Source organism: Coturnix japonica, chromosome 1 (assembly GCF_054131305.1).
Source record: "Coturnix japonica strain WE chromosome 1, WE-NBRP24, whole genome shotgun sequence".
Classification (NCBI taxonomy): domain Eukaryota; kingdom Metazoa; phylum Chordata; class Aves; order Galliformes; family Phasianidae; genus Coturnix; species Coturnix japonica.
Window position 1 is genome coordinate 95229159 of NC_140663.1, and position 19806 is coordinate 95248964.

Here is a 19806-nt window from a genome sequence, read left to right on the forward strand (position 1 = left end):
TTTAAAGCGTAGAGTGTTGATAGGTCAAACATTTTTAAAGACTTCAACACTTCTTCCTAAAGCCTGTCACATTCTGCATTCGACTTCTTCCTTGCCATGCACTCTATGAGAAATGGCATGGGCTGTGCCTTCCGTAAACCCCGCTTTTAACCTGAAGACACCTGGCTTTTTCTGTACCCACAGTGAGCCTTGCAAATACTGTGTTTAGAAACACAATTTATTAGTTCCCATCTGACACACCTGCTCTTCACTGCCCTAACTGCTGGCATAACTGCTAAGGAAAAAGTAAAACTTCTAAATAATTTTTTTTGCAGTTGGATAGTTAGGGAAAGGAGGAACTGCTTTGTAATTCCCATTGGCAAGCTGAAGGCTGTAAAGTTGCCTCTGGGGACACCTAAACAGGCAAAATGATCACTAACAATGTGACTGTTTCCTTGACAGATGTGAAAGTGTTTACCCAAAAAGTAACAGAAACTTTCTGGATTCAGCATTCATTTAAACAGTGATTAGGGATGTAGTAAAAGATGCAAACTGATTGATTTCTTGCAAAGAGCAATGATGAAGATAAGCCCATTAGTAGTTTTCCTTCTGCTCTGAGAGTTCAGAGAAGCTGGATTTAATTAGTTTTAAGTTTCTTCAACTGGGAACTTGCAGACAAGAGTGTTTATTTTTTAAAACCAGGGATATTGAAGACCTTATTCAGGTCTTCACTACTAGGAATGATCACTTTATGAAGAACCTAAGCTTTCAAGGCACTGCTCAAGCAGGTTAAAATTCCTGTTTGAGCAAGAGAGTTTCTTGCAGTGTTTGGAGTAGAGCAGAAACACTCACTCACGTACTTGAAAGAACACTAGCAGAGAAGAACTACCATAGTCAAGCCATGAGCACTATGTGTCTTCATAAAAAAAAAAGAACACCCAAAACCAACAACTTGAAGCCCACTGCCACTATAAATATTGCTGACTAAAAGTTGTAAAATGAATAGAAGTAAAGCACAGTATATTCGGAAGCCAGATATGAAAGAAACAATTCAAGAGGACAGCAGAGCTTTGCTGGAGCATTTTGGTGATTGAGCAGGAAGGCATCCACTCGAACAAGTTTCCTAATTGCAGTAGAGCCCAGAAATGGCCCCTCAATAAAACAGATCATTAACTTGTTTGATGAGGAGGAACTGCAGTGTGCAAGAAAACATAAAGTAAGCGTGAGGGGTGGAAAATGAATTGGTGAAACTGAAGGTAAGATGGGATATAATGACATTCAGACATAAGGCAATCAGGTTTTGCAAACTTGGTTGTTTGCAGTGGTTCACGATATCCTATGAGATGGCATTTCTATATATTTTGTGTATCTATCCCAAATTATTGTCATATGTTTTTCTGAGGCAACAACAGATCCAGCCTGTTGTTTCCCTTTGTGGCAGTCCACAGGCAAGCGTAGGAATGAAGGAAATCGAACTGATATCCTTCCAAGGTATAGAAAACATCCAATATGTCTTCCTCTAAAGAAAAAGCCAACACTTTACAGATCAACATAAATCAATATTATTTTTTCTGCCACTTATGTCATAAAACATTTTCCTATATTATAAATTCTTACAATAGTGAATGTCATGAATTACTCAAGCCAAGTCAACAGAGTTATGCTATGAAAGGTACATATATACTGGGAGTGCCTGAGGGTGCTTTCACTGATTATGTTCTTAAATGTTAATGGTTACATGGCATAAAATTTAACTGATAGATATGATCTTGTGCTATGATAGTTACTTGGAGGCGTTGTCTAATGAATTTTAAATGGATGAATTAAAATTCATTAAATATTGACACTGGAAATAATATATGCCAGCTAAAAATCTCTAGCTGTTTATAATAGGAGTTCAGAAAGTTAATGGAGCCTGCAGGTTATTTTCCGTGGTTTATAGAGAGCTCTCTGGCCCACTTGCTGAATGCTTCACCAGAGACCAAGGAATTTTTTCTCCATGCTTTTACTAATGAGATTGCTATGAGATTACTCAAGTTTGGTTGAAAATGAAAAGGAGGTAAAACAGTATTTCTTACCTGAAAAAAAGTGAATTACCCAATGAAATGACAAGATGGCAGTTGTACCTAGAGACTATTGTATTAAAATCTGCTATAGTCTGTTGCTCTCACTCTTTGCTGTAGGTGTAATTATTTTCTGGGATATGCTTTTAAACTGCCCAAACTTCCAGGACTTTGATGATTTGCATTAGATAAGCTTATCTCCTGCTGAAGCAAAAGGCACTTTGAAGACATTAACTGTGTTTTGGTGAGTACAACCTTTGTCATTAAGTGCACTGTTTAATGCTTTCATTGGACACACCTTTTTTCTTTCCTGACTACACAGTATGAATTGAGGGCTGTGTTCGAATCCCTCTCTCCTCTCGGATTAACTTGCCACAGTCTAACTCCGTAGATAAGGTGGTGCCAGAAGTGGAGTTGGACGGATGGGTTTGCTTACACTGTAGTCCGTAAAAGAAACAAAAGGCCTTGCATGCAAGAAAAAAAAAATGGAGAAAATGAATAAATGAGAGAAGTAAAATTAAAAGCAAACATGAGAATGAGATTCAAAAGTTATTTAAATCAAAAGAGACTCTATTTATGGAAACAGAAAAGTCATAGGTTGTATGCAAATCAAGCTTTGAATTAGCTTAGTGACAATATATGCTGTGCAGCATTTTCTGTCTAAGCTTCTTATATAACCAGTGTGAAAATAAAACAAAAAGAGACAAACCAGAAAATGACACTGAAATCACCTGAATTTTCTTTCTTTCTTTGAAATTACTGTCACAGAAAAAATCTGTGGTACTCATATATTGTGTTGTCACATTAACATACTTAAAGATTTCCATTATCACAATCAGCAACACATCACTGTGTAACAATAGCAGTTTCACTACATACAGACACTGCATATTTATATATTCATCCCTGAGTATTATGTTATTCATCCAACAAATTCCCAAATAATTTAACAATTTCACATGTTGTACATCTTTAGGTCTATTTTAATTATGTTTTCAAGGGCACATTGCCCTTCCTGGACTCCTGAATTGTTCTAAAATATTCTTCAGTGCTTATACTAAGCATTTTACCTGCAGAACTGCTCCAAAACTTATTTGAATAAAAAACTCCCAAGTCTTTAACTTGATCTCAATATATTCTTTACTCATTTTGTGCTAAAACTGTTCTATAAAGTTTAAGTGGTAACCAGAAAGCTGCAATATGAGCAAAATGCATCCATCCTTTCTCTCTGACTTTCTCCCAAACGTGGACACCTTGATTAATAAGGCCTGAAAAGTTGTCTGCCTGAGTTACATCCATTGTTTGTGCACATTGCTTTTAGTGAGGGCTTGATCAGGGGCTTGCAGAGAAGTCTGCACAGTCATGAGCTGCCCTCTTCTGCAGGGCACTGTGAAGACTTAGCTCAATCAACAGCTGTGGCATTAGATCCCAGGGACCCACAATAACATCAAGAGTCATTTGGAAAATTAAGATGCCTGGTAGGATTCAGGTCACTTCCTTCTAGCTGAACAGCGGGCATGTACACTTAGCTACTTGTGACCACAAGGAGATACAGGCATAAAACAACAGAATACCCTGAACTTGAAAGGACCCGCAAGGTACACTGAGTCCAAATCCTGGCTTCATACAGGACCACCTCAAATTCAAACCGTATGTCTGAGAGGACTGTCCAAAATGGAGGCCATGACTGCTGTCCTGGAGAGCTTGTTCCAGTGCCCAGCCATTCTCTCAGTGAAAAGCCCTTTCCTAATCCTCAACCTGACCCTCCCTGATACTGCTCCATGCTTTTACCTCGTGTCCTATCCACTATCATCAGAGAGAGATCAGTGCCTCAACAACACTGCAGGGTGGTTCATTCCATCAAAAATCCAATGTTTAAAAATGAGGCACACTGTCCTCTCCAGGCCCTCAGCCTCGGCTGTGTGCTTTGACTTAGATGTCAAACCCTCTCATGTCTCAGCATCAGTACACTGTAAACCACAACGCTGAGGTAGAGTTCAAAATGTTCTCCTTCTCTTTCACTCATCCCTTATTTTTCTTGACCTGCTCTTTATGTCATCAGCTTTGTAGGACTACGTCTTGGAGGGAGAGGATGAACTGCTGACTGAAAATCTCTTGCCTTTCCCATCTAAATGAAAACTGAGCTTAAATAACTCTCTTAGAAGTATATGTCTGAAGTTAGGTGGTACAAACTGATGACTGCCTCAGAGTCTACCAAGGCTGCAGAGCAACATGACCCTCATTCCTATGAAACATTCTGATGAAGTGAACAGGGCAAGAACAGCTTTAGCAGTTGATCCAAACAGGGCTGAACTAGGGTCTAGGACATTGCCGGCACCAGACCAAAACCGGGGAATGTAGTCAGAGTGAAAGTGTTTGTAGACAGCTTAAAAAATAAACTCTGAGTGGCCGTATATATCTTGTTTCTTTTACTGTGCTTGGCATCTCAGCAAATGGGTGTTTACACCCTATTTTAATGATAGATTCTATTTCAAAAGCTTCTGTATTAAATACGTGATTTGTAGACAACATTTCCTTTGTTTCCTCTCTGCATTTTCAAATCATTCATCACACTTCAGTGGAGCTATATCCAGAATTTGTTTGGCTCCATAACCTTACTTTGCTGTGGCATCCATCAGCTTTCAGTAGATTTCCCTGCTTTGAAGTGCATGCTTCAGCACAGAGGGCGTAAACTCCTGACTGGGAAATAAGCGCTTTCTAGAGCAAGAGAAAAATTACACTAGGGATTTGGAAGTACATTCCTGTTGTTACTCAAGAGCTGATGTGAATGCCATTAAAAATAAAATAAAATAAAATAAAATAAAATTGTGTTTTATTCCTTTCCAAGGTAATCTGTACTCTAAGTCTTAAAGATAAGCAAAAACAGTTTGAGAAATTAATTGCTCTCGTTCTGCATTGCCATACTAAACAGCACCACTAATTGGACTGTGGATGAGTTTCTTCCCTGTTCTTATTAAGAAATCATTTCTCTGTAGTGCCAGAAACAAATGGTGAGATTTCAGCAATACAAAACCTGCACTCCAGCAAAGAGACATAATGCAGTCACCACAGACCTCAGAAACATCAGCAAGCTGGAAAGGTATGACTTACCTGCTCAATATCACTGTTTTTCCTTGATTTATAAATAAATTCACCAATGGCTACGAACACTGAAAGAACAAGCCCAGCAGCAAGCACTATGAAGATGCCCCCAATATTCTCCACCCCGAGAGCACTGGCTTCTTTGCTGTCCTCTTCAGGGCAGCCGTTGCCTCGCCACCACTTTTCCTTCATCATGTGGAGCTTCCCCTCCTCCTGTAGCTGGAGGATGGCAATGGTGATCTTGTCCCTATAAGGTGATCCTGAAGGAGGAGAGCAAGACTTGTCAGTGCTGATTGCAGCAAAGTAAAGGCAGAGAAAGAGTGCGTCGCTGCTATCTGGAGCAAAACAGCTCCCTTGTTACAAGACTGAATTATTCCAGCTAGAAATTCTTGGGTTCTCTTCAGCTGGAAGAGGACAGAGTACCAACAAGCTGTTGGCATCTGCCCTGGGGACTGGAAAACAGAAGGCTCCTTTGGAGCTGTTATTTGTTTGGAAATTCGTGTTGTTTTCTAGGGTCTCCTACTGAGGTTTATTTAAGACTTGGCAGTGGGTTTGCTTGCTAAATAATCCCTCTATATCATGTCTGAATGTTGCTTTAAGCATCCTTTGAGACTTTCTATTTTACATCTCATATTTACTTCAACATCTGTTTATTTTTCCTACTGCATGAAAAATGAGTAACTGTCTAAGGAAACCCGCAGACAGTCAAATACATTCTATTCTCATTTATAACTTCATATGCCCACAACTCCACTACATCTACCTTAGAACATATAAGAACACAAGCTGGCCTAGCCCTTTTTTTCCATGATTTGCAAGGCTATTGGCACTTCAATCTGAAAATAGCATCTATTTAATACTTTTATATTTTCAGGCCAACAGCTTGCTAAATGATGCATTTTCAGGCTCAACATCATTAATGGCCTTGTACAGTATCTGGCAAATAGCAGGGTCACATTGGGCAGTTCAATCTGTTTATGATTGCATCTCATGCACTAGTCTAGCTCTCCATCCTACAAAATCTCTGTTGCTTAGGATTCAGTTCAGCCAGTAGCTCTAACAGATGCATAAGTCTGTAGCCTCAACGCAGGACAAAGGAGAGGTTTGTCCCTCATCCCACTTTTGGAGCACAGAATTGTTAAAAGAAATTACTGTCAATTAACCTCTTCAGTGCTGCCAGAAGCTGAAGTCATCAACGATAGCAACAATCCTGTTATTAATTATAAAAGACAAGCAGAAGTTGTTTTTAGCATTGTGAGGGAGGCTTTTGCTAATATGGCAAGGATTTTATGATAGCAAGCAGGAGAGGATTACAAGAAAAGCTGCTTGGCTCTGAAGACATATATGTGCCCCCAACCTCTGTCATGCTGGAATTCCTATAGTTGGATGCTTTAAGTGTCTGGGCTGAAATACCAGTGTCACCAGTCCCTCATCCATATAGCCAACTGCCATCCTTCCCTCTCCTTTAGCTCATTAATGAGACTATTCCCTCTAGCTAGAATTTCACAGTCACATTTTGCCTCAAGTTAAAGCAGTTGCAATTCTTGCCTTCATCAAGATGAATAAAATTCAAGGCAGGAGGTGTGCCCAGAGTGCATGTGGATGTGGACATAGGAAAATCTCACTAAGCACCACTTTTGTGTCTTCATATATCTAAATGGCCTGGGATATTTGGCCTTGGTTTCACTTTTCATTCTTACACTGTTGTGTAGCACACTATTAAAAATAATTGTACCATGAATGCAAGCCCCTCTTTCCATTTCCTTTAGCCTGCAGCACTGTCTGAGGAGAGTCAATGCAAAAAATACAGCAGTTCTCTGTTGTGCCAACACTCAGCTATTTTTCAGTGTACCCTACTGCCAGCAATAGGACATGCTGTGACCACAGATGCCAAGAGACATGTGTCAGATTATACGAAGTCCATCTGGGAAGCCAGCAATCAGCAGCTACTGCTTTGGATAGCCAGCTCTGAAAGGAAAATATGCCGTCTGTAAGAATAGATGATTTCTATGCATGCTATTAAAGAGCCAAAAATAAGCACAGCAGAAAGTGAAACACGTTCAAAACTGTCTTTACACAGAGAAGTGAATTATTACCACTGAAAACAACAACACCTTCCAGAAGGGAAAGCAAAATTATTTCTACCTTAGGAGAGGTTTGTAGCCCTGATAGCTGGAGTTTGTTATGTTGTAGGTATCATCTATTTTCCCCTGTCTGAAAGAACAGAGCTGTTAGGCAAAGTGAAGCGGCCTGAGTCATGGCACAGGATTTGTGGGGATGCTCATTCTTTCCTGTGATGTTTTTGTTGCCAGCAGGATTATCACAATTCATCTTGAGGGTAGAAGGTACATCTATATTTCTACATGTGCTTTTGAAGTTCATCAAGCGTGCCTGGAGTGCTGGATTAGTGGTGTTTTATTGCTGAGCACTAAAACTGCACACAAATCCATCTCAAGACACCTTTGAATATTCAGTATAGCATTTATGGCCACTGAGCTATTATCAACCTACCTCTCAGGACAAGAAATACATCCACATACTTTCTTAGCAATCTCCCAAATAACAGCTTTAGTGTTAGAATTACTCGCATCAGCACTGGCAGTGATACTGGAATTAATACCTATCCTGACATCTGTAGTAGTGTTGCTTTCTTCAGCTGGATTCCTCCCAAGGTAACATTTTGCATAGGTTTTGCAAAGAGGTGTCTCTGGTACAGTCCTGCTTCCAGACTGCAGCAAACTCACCACCAACCATCACTGCAGATTTTTCATCAGTCGTGATCTTTGCCAAGAATCTAATGAAAATCCTCCTCCCTGTGACCCAGGGCTCACTAATAAGCATAAACAGAGATGTTTGTTGATCCACCTGAATTTCTGTCTTCCTAGTTCAGCACAATGAAGAACGAGGACAGCTTCTATCTGCAATTTTCTACTTGCAGAGTCGACATTCCCTGAATTCATAGATGAATTGTTTCCTTGGGAACCAAGTGGTGATGGCATTCAGCTCATTCACTGGAAATGCTGGAGTGCAAGGCATGCTTTTGCTGCTACAAACCATAACCATGTGGTGGTAGATTCTCCTGAGGGAGCGAATGCAGACTCAGACTTGCTAAAACTTTGGTGTTAAGGATCACCGATAAGTCTTGTTTTTTAGTGCAGCTTTTGCAACATGATTGTTTTGGATGCTCTGAGAGACTGACAGAGGCTTTGGGGTTTATGTGAATATTACGAAGATCTGGACAATTCATCTTGTCAGTGAAATCAACTTTTTAAAAACTTATGAAGCCTGATGACACTGCAATATTCCCAAGTGCTTGGAGGTATCTATTCCCCTGAATTTTGCTGTCTTTCCTTAAGAAAAAAAATCAAGGCGCATTTATCACACAAGAAACATCTTATAAATATATTTCACAGCTGTATTTCCAATGGATGCACTCTCTCCGAGGACTGCCATCTGTTCCAATTATTCCTTCATTGTTCTTGGTTTAAAGTGTGGCAGCTTTATATCTGCAATGAAACTCTTGCCATTTGTTCATCTTTATTTGGGGATATTTTAACATTTGCACAATTTTCCTTAAGGACAGAAGGCCATCCTCATATAGACAGTGGAAAAATATACTTAAAATCTTATCTATGTGATGTTCTGAGGTGCTCAGTGACACGAAGAATCCCAGTTCAAAGTGCAGTGGTGTTTTTCCTCTCTTATTTATATCTGATCTACCAAGCAACTAATGGACCAAATACTTCACCTATTATAAGCTCCAGTTAATTCCCCTGAAGTCAATAGAGTTGTGTAACTATTAACTGAGTGAGGCAATGTAGAAGTAAGCAGTATGGAGAAGTATCTATCTAATGCAAGAAGAAGATCTGGCTGCTCAGTACCCAATATTCACAAGAAATGAAAATACAAAACAAGCAAGCAACGAGGAAAAAAAACAACACACATTATGTAATTCTCCGCAAATAGAAAAAAATCTTGTAAAGGACACAGAGTATGCAAAAAAGGTCTGCTGGAAAGAGTTCACAGAGCCTGGGAATCTTAAGCTCTGCTTATCTTGAAACACTGAAGTCTCTGATGCAGAGGCAGAACCTTGCAATTGCTTCTCATTGTTCTTATGTGCAGCCCTCGAGTCTCAAAATAGAACAGAAATTGTTCTCCTTTCATATGTTCTTTCAGATATGTATTCTGGACACACCATTTAATCTTGACCCCTGCCACCTTCCCCAGGACTACTTGATTTCACAAAGCAAGTAGTGATTCAGTAGTGCAACTTGGACTTAGAACAGAGCAGTGCAGGGAACATCCAGTTTGTCAGTGAGGGGATGCTCACTGAGGGCAAGCTGGTTGACTTTGCTCTGCAGATGTTGCCTGCACTGCTCTATTCCTTTCCTTTGTGGCTATAGGGGCTGCTTTCAGATAAGTGGAGGCAAGAGGAGACCTTTTGCCTTAAAGGAGACTCCCAGAGTCTGTTTTGATGAAAATATCTTCTAAAAGAATAGGGCATCATCCAGATAGATATCTACACATCTGTTGAGAATATTGCTGTGTACACTCCACATCACCTGTGCTGGAAAACATCTTACCAATTGGAGTTCCCACACCATAGCCTTTCGAATCAATGAGTCCTCCGATCTGAGTGAGGTTGCAGTTTCTCTGAGTCACATACTCAATGCTGGTGGACTCCATCAGCAGCGCATAGTCCGTTGTGAGTACACGCTGGATTCCCTCATCATTGTTCTTCACCAGAGCTGTCTGCTGCCTGCTGCTCATGAATGCCCACATCTTCTCATATGTTGATATCTTGGATTTCTAAGGAGGAAAAAACAGGACACAGAATCACACCAGCACCCAAATCACACCTGTAAACATTTCCTCCACCTCGATGGACCCTATCTTTTGGCTTGTTGTGAATTATGTCTATAGCATATCTCAAATGAAATAATAGTTTTCCTTCATGCAGACTTTCACACTCACTGTGCTTTATGCCTCTTCTGCTCCCTCTGCAGTGCCAGGAATTCCATTACTGGCACAACTGCAAAATGCTTTGAAGATTTTTGGGCTAATGCTGTTACATGGATTACAGCAAATAATTACATATAACCCAGCAAATTAGTGCAGCTGGATACTGTTGCGCTCAGTATCAGGGTTTCTGCCAGTCAGGGCAAATGTACTCTTCAAAAAGCCTGATGATGAGTAAAGCACTGGCTTTTCTGTATTTATATCATTGCCTAAAAGTCATGTGCTTCAAGGATAAAGCTTGAGAAACAAAGCTGAAGTGGTTTCTAAGCAAAATGTTTCTTTCAGCTTTCCACTGCAATTAGAATTAAGGACCTAATCCTTCTCTCACTTAAGTATGGGGAATTTTTGCCACTGGCCTCAGTAGGAGTGTATGGCCTTTATCAGTACCCAGTGGCACAGGGAAGAGGGGTGTCAGAAGCCATAGCCACCTCCATACACTGCTGGACATCCCTTCCTCCCCACTCTACTCCCTGTTCTGTATGCTAACATGACTGAACCTTGCTATTCCCCTGTGTGCTGTCCAAACCTACTGAGCAGTGTTGCTTATGGTTGAAATATCACGTTAGACCTACAGGCTGTCGGGCCATCAGACACTATCTCAAGATAGAATATCCAACCTACACTGAACTATTCTGTGCCACTACCTAGCATGAGCCAGACAGACACAAACAAAATTTTGGTGTAAATATGAGCCCACAGTCCCCTCCATGCATGCATTTCCCCAGTTCTGGAGCAGTATATCCTCATCCCCAGTCACAGTACCTGTCTTTGGTTTGAAGTCATCACAGCTGATTTTAGGCTTACTGTGTTGGAGATCACAAGCACTCATTAAACACTGGTGTCTGGGAGATTCTTGTGCGCAGCTGATTTTCTGGTTATATGAGCTTTAAATGCTAATATGATTTCCTGTGAATTCAATACCTGTGAATTTCACCTACGTTTCAACCAAGACTTTAAGCCACTGGATACCAGGAAGCTTTGAAGATGGTTAAGTGGCTCTTTGCAAGTAGAAGGCATTTGTACTGCTCAGCTGGGAATACTTTTTGAACCTGATGATACATTTATGCAGTAAATTGAATCTGATATTGAATTTACTGGAAAGATGTATTCCTTATTCAGGTAAGTTTGATAGAAAGATCTCAGCTTCTTGACTTAGCAACTTCATTCAACTGGCTTCTCATTGATTTAAGTGGAAAAACGTCTACATATCTGGAGGTGAGACCTGGCAGGACTTGTAATTTGAGATTAACATCTGTTATCACAGAGGTGCAAGAAAGCAATGGAAGATATATAGTATAGATACGTTGGATTTTGCCCAGATTTGTGTAAAGGGCTGTGAGGCTGACTCTGGAGTTCCTTTAAAGCCAAGAGTCTCTTGTCTTCCACAAATAATTTCAATTGCTTTTGTTTTCATGCCCAGCACTACCTGCTTAAAAAGCATAGCCACTGCAGGAACATTCTTGAAAATTTCTTTTTTCTTTAAGCAAGAGTTTGTCTAGAGAGACTGTTCACAGCTGAGATACAGTCTCTCAATCCTTTATGGCAAAGGGCTCTTTTTCTTAAACAATGCCATAAGGCACACACATAAACCTGTACCCCTGATGTCTCCTGACTATTGGGTTTTACACCCTCCCAGTCCTCTCACTGCCATGTATGTGGCTGCGTGTGTGCTTACTTAGCGCCAGAAACATCTGCAGTATTGTACAAGGGAGGCAAAGTGATGCCCTCGCAGGACACACAGGCTTCCTTTTGCATACATAATTATCTGTTGTATTTATTGTACACATACTGTGAAATTTTTGAACTTTTGGTCAGAGTAAGGAAATCCTAATATCCCGAGAATCATGAAAGTCTTCCTTAATAAAAATAATCACAGTTATTTATATAGCATTGTGTGTGTCTCACTGGCTTACAAGTGAAATGAATTGTACTTTCCATGCATCTTTCACTATGTCACCTTCACTCTGCCAGCTTATCTATCTCCATTCTGTACTAAAACTGATGTTGTTTCATTTGGTTTTATGCACACTCATATTTCAGCCACAAGTAAGCTGCCATGTATAGCATAGATATTTAATCACTTTATTATTTTTTAGAGGCTTGCATACTTTTAAGCCTACATGTTTTACCCTGAAGGATTAGTGGTGCAAAAAAATTTAAAAAAAAAAAAAATTAAAAAATAATTAAAAAAAAATCCTTGTAGAGCTGGAAACAGTTCTCAAAATTTGTTCTAAACTTCTTGTGGTGAAATTACAAGTTATTTCTAGTGAAATACTGTGGAAGGAGCAGATTCTGAAGAGTTCTTCCATATGCTGAATTTGACTTCAGAATAGCAACCACAACAGCCATCTTTAGGTGGTGAATAGCTCATATACCCAAGAAATGTCCCAGAGCCTTCCAGGCAGCAGTACTGGCTGTTTCCCACTGCTTTGCATTTGTATGGAGATCCTGTCCTCACCTAATGATGTTTCCAGGAATATCCTGAGATGGGTTTCCCAGCATGTCTTAAAAGAAATGTCGGTTCATCCTTCCAAGAACTGACTATAACAAGGCTCTGAAAAATACTCTACTTTGTGCATTTCCTGCAGTGCAGAAACATTTATATTCAGCCACATGAGAGCCATTACAAGGGTAGTTCACTCTCAAGAGCTCCACTAGGGATGGCGCTGCTACATAATTGAAATGACCTTGATGAGCATTTCTAGTTTTGAGAAATGACCCAAATACTGATCCTCTCAGAGTGTGGAAGTGCTCACTTTTTGCCTCATGTAGAAATATAAGGTGTTGCGGTTAAAGCAGTGCAGGGGAATACAGGCTGGAGCACTAGGTCTCTCAGCACTGGAGCTGAATCTACTCATGCAGATTCAGGAGTTATTTTGCCCCACATGTTGTTTCACCAGGGTGTCTCATCCTCAAAGGCACTGCATATCTGACTATAAACATCATTCTCAGATGCTACAGTTAAAAGCACTTTATTCAGTGCTTAACTTCCCTGCTGAGACTATTGATGAAGTTGCTAATTAATTCTAATTGTCACAGGATTTTTGTGCATATTTCCTAAATTTATATCTGGTTGACTTTTAAAATTGACATTTCATGAGATTAACCCACTTTGTATCTAATTAATACCAATAGTGCAAAAAAACTAACTAAAAAAAAAACCCAAAACCACCAAATACAACAAAAAAAGAAATGCCAAAAACCAACCATCAGTTCATTTGTCTATGAAGCAATTAGCCATATTAAATGATCCTTTACTTACAGATGTGTTTATGTGTGTAAATGGTTATTATATTAATAGTATGCATAATCCTGACCATGGAACATTTTAGGAAAGAGGCAAACCAGCTTGTATTTTGACTATGGGCAGTGTTTTTCCAGCGCAGATGTGACCTTCAGAATCAATCTTAGCCAAGTGTTTGTATGAAGCTGAGATCCTACTGTAAGAAACAACCTGAGGGAGAACATGCTCAGGTCCACGGTCTTGCTCCCTTCCGGTTCTCCCATCAAAGGCATGGGATTGTTCCTCACAGCAAAGGTAGCAGGTAATCAGCCATGGGTCAGTTTGACCACTCAGAGTTGGATGACACCATCTTACCTTGAAGAAGGTCATTGTGGATCCATCTCTAACAGCCCCGTATTCTATTTTGGTTTGCTTTGCCAAATCGTCAGCTGAATCAATGGGAGATTCCATCCTTTCTACCGTCAGGAAGGCAGCCAGGTTGGCAGTATAGGATGAGATTATGATTAAGGTGAAAAACCACCATATTCCTCCAACTATTCTGGTAGAAAGAGCTTTGGGCATCAGCTCTGATCCTGTTACAATATCACCAAAACAATCACATTAAGATGATGCTGAAAGATGCCTTTTCTGATACCACAGACTATTTTTAGACACAGAATGCTATTATGAGCCATAGTACAATAAAATGATAAACAGTAATCTCACAGATGCACATCTAACATTTATAATGGTAACACACTGTGAAGGGGATGTATGCTATGGTACATGACAAATGGAATTATCCTTGGATCTAAACCCCGTTACCTCTCTGAGCTAATGCTCATTGTGCCACTAACCTTGCAACCCAAACAAGTTGTACTAGTATTTTTTATCTGATTCCTGAATTTCTTTTTGCCAGTATACCATAGTCAATACTTTTAAACAGAGATCTTTAGCAGAATGCTGCTCTACTTGCAAGCTGCCTAGGAGAAATGCCTTACAAGAAGAAGCTGCTCTGTGTGCCTTCTGTCCACATACCTAAGTAGGAACAAGGTGATCAATGTTTCCAGTGTATGTATGAGCCTGCATGAACCTGAGCTCACTATCCAGCACATATCTTACTACACAAGTGTGATTTACGTTTTAAAATTCAGAGGGTGCATGGAAGTATGCTTTGGATGCACAGGGCAATACAAAGCTTTGGACACTGCGTTTGACACTAGTTATCCACGAAGAGGCTTTAACAGTTCTGCCTGCTTGTCACACTGGCAAGTATCAAAGTGATCTTCCATAGTCATAAAATCCCCTGGAATAACATGCTCCCAGCTTGAGAGTTAAGTGCCCAAAAATGGCTTCTCAACAGCTCAGACTGAATGTAAGTAAGCAACACAGATATTCAATCATTTTCATGGAAGTTTTGTGTTTGTTTATTTATTTGCTTATTTATCTTGAGACCTCCCCTCTGAACTTAGCTCATTAAATGGGATCTGGGGATCTGGTTTGGCAAAATACTTAGACATCCACATGAATACTTTTCATTTCAATGTCAAGTATCAGCATAATTATTTTATTGATGAAAGATAGACTTAAGAATGCATTCTGCCCATGAACTGAAACCTCAGTATGTAAAACTTTTGATTTAACAAATAGTTATGTTACTGCCAACATCCTGATAATGCATTCTCTCTCCTGAACTATTTAACGATTTCTGGAAGAAATGTAAGTGGGTTATAGAGAATATTTTCAGACTTTGCAAAAACTGTGAACATGACTTCTGAGGCAAAGACTGAAAGGGTAAGAAGCTTACAAACAGCTAGCAAATGGATTTAACTCAGCTTCATAAACATATATATGTCTCTTAAAGGTCAAAGCTAAGAGTAGCCCTAGGGTTTCAGGAGGCTGACAGAACTGCCAAACTACAAGAGTACATGCTCTGCTTGCACAGCTCTCGTGCTTCATGGATTTCAAATTAGCAGTCTAAAAGCAAAAGCTCTTGCTGAAAATTTGATTCCAGTCTACTCATTTCTATAGCTGTAGTTCTGTTTGGGTTTATGCTGCATTCTATTCTTCTTTCCTTGTTTTCCAGATTACATATATATGTAATTTTTTAATAGCATGAAATCTTATTCTTTTCTTTTTTTTATTTTGCATAGTTGCTCTCAGAATTAAGCGTGTATTTATCTTCAGACTGCAACTGACCTAAAAATGCTGGCTTCCAGGAGCGTTGATTCAGACCACACTGAAGGTGTAATGTTTTTAAAGCTCATGTGGCTATACAAATACAAATTCTGAACTTGGGCCTCGATGCAACATGTAGCTCTGATGTATGCAGATTAATAATCCTACCAAGCAATAAAGAAATCTGCCAGTGCAGCTGCATGGTGGCAGAAGCGAATAGGTGGAGAAGCCCTGTGTGCTGAATTTGTGGGGTGTCAGACCTCCCATGCAAAAAGTTGTTTGTGAAAAAGTAGCAGAACACATTCTGTGCAATTAAGCTCAAGACTTCTGGGTCTATTAATTATGCAATAAGCATTGGTTTTTGCTTTTGGAAGGCGCTGAGCATGCTCTGTTCTCGGCAGAAACAAGCAGGCCCAGCATCTCTTTTGATCAGCCCCATGATTATTTTATTGTTCACCTTTCCATGTTCTCTGACTGCAGCAGAGACCATTAGTTTAAGCTTCACGCCTCTGATTTCATCCTAAGCACTCTCCTGAACTGAGTACGCTGTTCTGCCCATCTGGTTGGAAGGGGGATCTGGCAGGTAACTTGCCCTCCTAAAAGCAGTGGTTTTTCTGAATGAATTTGATGAAATGTGATCCATTTGAATGCTTTCAGAGTATGCATAACATATTTGAGACTTTCAGGGGAAAACTAGGAGAAATAACATCTAAATAGGAACGTTGCTAGTAAGACTCAGGGTCAGGGACAATACTTGCTGAAGTCTCTCTAGTGCCTTTTTATGGCAGACATGACAGCCAATCCTGATCCAGACTTTGCTCACGCTCTGTAGAAAAGAGAAAGTCTGATCATCACATTTTCAAATTTAATAACAAGTGGCTTCCAATCAAGCATAGCAAGCAGCTGCTGTCAACAAGAAAGAGTGTAACAGAAGATGCAAAGTCTCACAACCATTCACTCCATGTTCAAGCTCTTCACATTAGCGATGATGCACTTACAATCACACGCACCACAAGTTTGTACATGGAAACATTTGTGTTGCCTTACAAATGTTTTTCTTTCTTTCGTTCTTTCTCTTGTTTTGTTTTTATTCTTCTTGAAAGACAAGCAGAGTCTGGTTGGGGCTGACTGTCATGTACCCAAGGTAGTGGTAACGAGCAGACACTGCATCCCACAGTTTGCTGTGGATGATGGTAAACTCCAAAAAAGGCAGTACACATAAACACAAAATCCTAGGGCACTTTCACACACATGGCAGCCACAGCTATATACACACACCTGCCTGATACTGTAAAACCTCAGTCTGCATCTCACTGATCAGTTGGGAGGACAACAAAACAAAGGAGCAAAACAGAATGGCTCTTTCTTAAGCTGGTCACCTTCGAAGCCATTTCTGTGGGGCTTTGAATGGCTTCAAAGAGCATTTCTATTCTGTCAATGCATTAGTGCACCAACACAAGAAAGGGCATACTAGATACAAGACAAACTTCAATCTCTACCATGTCCAGGAAAGATCCTCCTGATATTTCTCTTACCACTACTCATGTCTGTTAAAAAGGGAAGAATAAACTGTACCTGCATGAGTGTAGAGATTTAGAGATGATTTTACATTCCTTACTTAAATGCATAGGAATCTAATAATGAAGCAAAATGGTATTTCTTCTGGATTGTCTTTTTGGTTGTTGTCATGGGGTCGGTTTTTTTGTTCAGCTTTGATTCAAGTGGAAATTTTGTCAGAAATTATTTTCATCCCCTTCAGTGGACCCCAGTTTTGGTGAATAGTAACTTAATTGGAAGCCTTGGATTATATACGTCATAACCAAATGTGTTCAGTACACGTATCTCTTTTACTTCCCCATATGAATTAAGCTTCACTGCCCTTCCTTGTCAATCGAGTATTATGTCAGCTGTTTCCAAAATCACCAGCAACAGGGACTTGTGAATGTGTTAAGTTAATGCTTCTAGGGTTGGATGCGTTTACAGAAGGATGGGACTCTTACCTGCAGAAAAGCCATGAAAGAAAGGTTTGTTTTTTGTTTTAAACAAAGCATTTGACAAGTGCCAACAAACTTAACAATCCTTCTGAAGAATTTATATTATCTTTTCTGTTTGGCAGGGAAAACATTTTTTCTAGGGTAGCTAAGGCTGTTACTGATTCTACTGGGATGAAGTCCAATTGGGAAGACATTTTCCTGTTGCCAAACCTTTTAAATCAACAGACTGAACTTCAGCATAAAGAGCATCATATCCCTCTAATGAATATTTTCTGCTAAACTCCAGTGACTCTGATTTGGCCCTGCCTGCTTGCCTCTCTCCTCCTTGTTCCTTCTGCATCCCTATCCTGGATTCCACAGGTTCCCTTCCTCTGCCATCTCTCAGCTCCAGAGATATGTTGCTTTCTTCTCTTCCTATATGGCTTTGGTTCTGAGATCAGGTTTTACAGTATAAGTTGTAATTACAGAGGGTGGAGTTTACCAGCACAGAAGCCCTTGAGCAGACTGTGGGACGTGTGCGATAACGAAGTGTAACCGATGTACCTTGCTGCATGAGAGCTCCAACTCCAAACCAGAAACTATTTAGTAAAGTAAAATTGTTTTCCACCACATCTGAATCTGGGTTGCACGGGTGGGGGTTATACCATTCATAGGGTGTAAACCTGTGGCAGTTAACAGAAACAATCTGTAAACATCAAATAAAATACACACAGCGGCAGCAGACCTGAACAACGCACGAAACGACGAGATTAATGAAGAAAACATGAGAAAAAGAAACCTCAGTGGTAAGGCTGTCTGCTTGATGTCCAGCAGCTGCCTCACGCAAGCTGTGGAGCAGAATGTCACGGCCTGGCTCCTAGCACAGGGCATGCGTTCTTACTTTTGCTGCTCCTTGGTCACTGCCCTCAAAGCTGAGGCTGCTGGAGAGGCTCGAATCCCCCAACACTTTGTGGCCGGTGTTGCTGTGAAGGCCCAACTCCCCCAGTGCTTTGCAGCCTATTCTGCTGGAGGGGTCCAACTTTCACAGTGCTCTGCAGCCTACGTTGCTCCCAGGTAGACCTTCTAAAAGTTGGGGAGGCTGCCTGAAGCTCCCGCACTGCTCCATGGCAGAGTAATTGGAGAACAGTGGAGGTAGAAAAACCCTCTCAAGGCATCCATTTTCAGCTGGTCGAGATACTCGATGAGGAATGCCTTCATAAGAGCTGCCCTGGCATCAGGGAAAATGGCTGCCAGCAGCTGGGAAGTGCTGTGGAGCAATTGCAGCGCCTGAAAGCTATAAGGCCTCGCTGTGTGGAAAGAATCATGCAGGCAATTGCCTCAAGTGGAAGGGTTATATTCTATTCCCCATGTACTGTGCTGTAAATGCAAACTATTCCCATTCTGGTCTGCAATACACTTGGCAGAGTTACTTTAAAGACAGTCCCTCCCCAGGGTGTCTTGCCTGCTGTTGTTTCCTACTGCTGCGTGGCTCGCTGCATACTTTCTCATGAAGTTTATGATTATAGCTTTAATTGACAATGTCATGCCAATACATTTTAATTACTGTTTCAACAATATAATTAAGCATTGAATTTACACACGGTTGCAAGCAGAGCGCCTTGCTTAGCTGAAGTAATAAACTCTGGTAGTCACAAACTCACTCATTGAAACAGTATGCAGCTTAGGATGCCATTATATGAGCAATATTACCATTACTAGTATCATAGTGGTTAAAAAATGTAGCAGAAGACAGTTTCCAGACTCAAGTTACAACTGTTCTGCATATATGAGATAGAAGAGTCACCAAGTTCTGTTTCAGAAAGCCTCTGCATAGCAATGAAATGGTTCCCAGCTCAGTTTGTGCTCACATGGGCAAAAACGTGCTCCCATAGGACAGCAAGAAGATGTGCAAACAGTTTAGGGCCTGACCAAGAGGGAGACCCCCGTCTGGGATATGACAAATGTATCTATCACGTAACAGCCAAACAGTGGTTGATAGAACGCAACAATGAAATTCTGGTAGCAAAACTTTTTCTGTCAGACTAGAAAGACTTTTATCGCAACAAATTTATGGTTCGGAGTGCTACAAGGGTTTATATTACTCTTCCATCTTTAAAAAGAACAATAACAACAACAACAACAAAGTGGTTTTCTTCTTGTGTTTCTATTGCTGTGCTGAGTGCCAAGAAAAGTCTGGATTACATTTCTGCTCTGTCTCATCACTCACTCAGGACTGATGTTTTTCTGATCATTTCCACTTAGTTTTCTC

General features: G+C 40.4%; 1 protein-coding gene across 6 annotated transcripts in view; it reads right to left on the reverse strand.

The window, feature by feature from the left end:
- The window catches only part of GRIK1 (glutamate ionotropic receptor kainate type subunit 1), a 156919-nt gene that overhangs the window by 5980 nt on the left and 131133 nt on the right, over positions 1-19806 (reverse strand). For 2 of the 6 annotated variants that reach the window (XM_032448614.2, XM_015881129.3), the window contains 5 exons: positions 18102-18220; positions 13762-13979; positions 9728-9953; positions 5154-5404; positions 2341-2506 (listed from right to left, as the gene is read on the reverse strand). In XM_032448614.2, coding sequence (XP_032304505.1) covers positions 2357-2506; positions 5154-5404; positions 9728-9953; positions 13762-13979; positions 18102-18220 — 964 coding nt within the window. In that variant the 3' untranslated portion in view covers positions 2341-2356. The remainder of the gene's footprint in view (positions 1-2340; positions 2507-5153; positions 5405-9727; positions 9954-13761; positions 13980-18101; positions 18221-19806) is intronic. The other 4 variants (XM_015881136.3, XM_015881120.3, XR_014939031.1 and 1 more) reach the window with 3 other exon arrangements.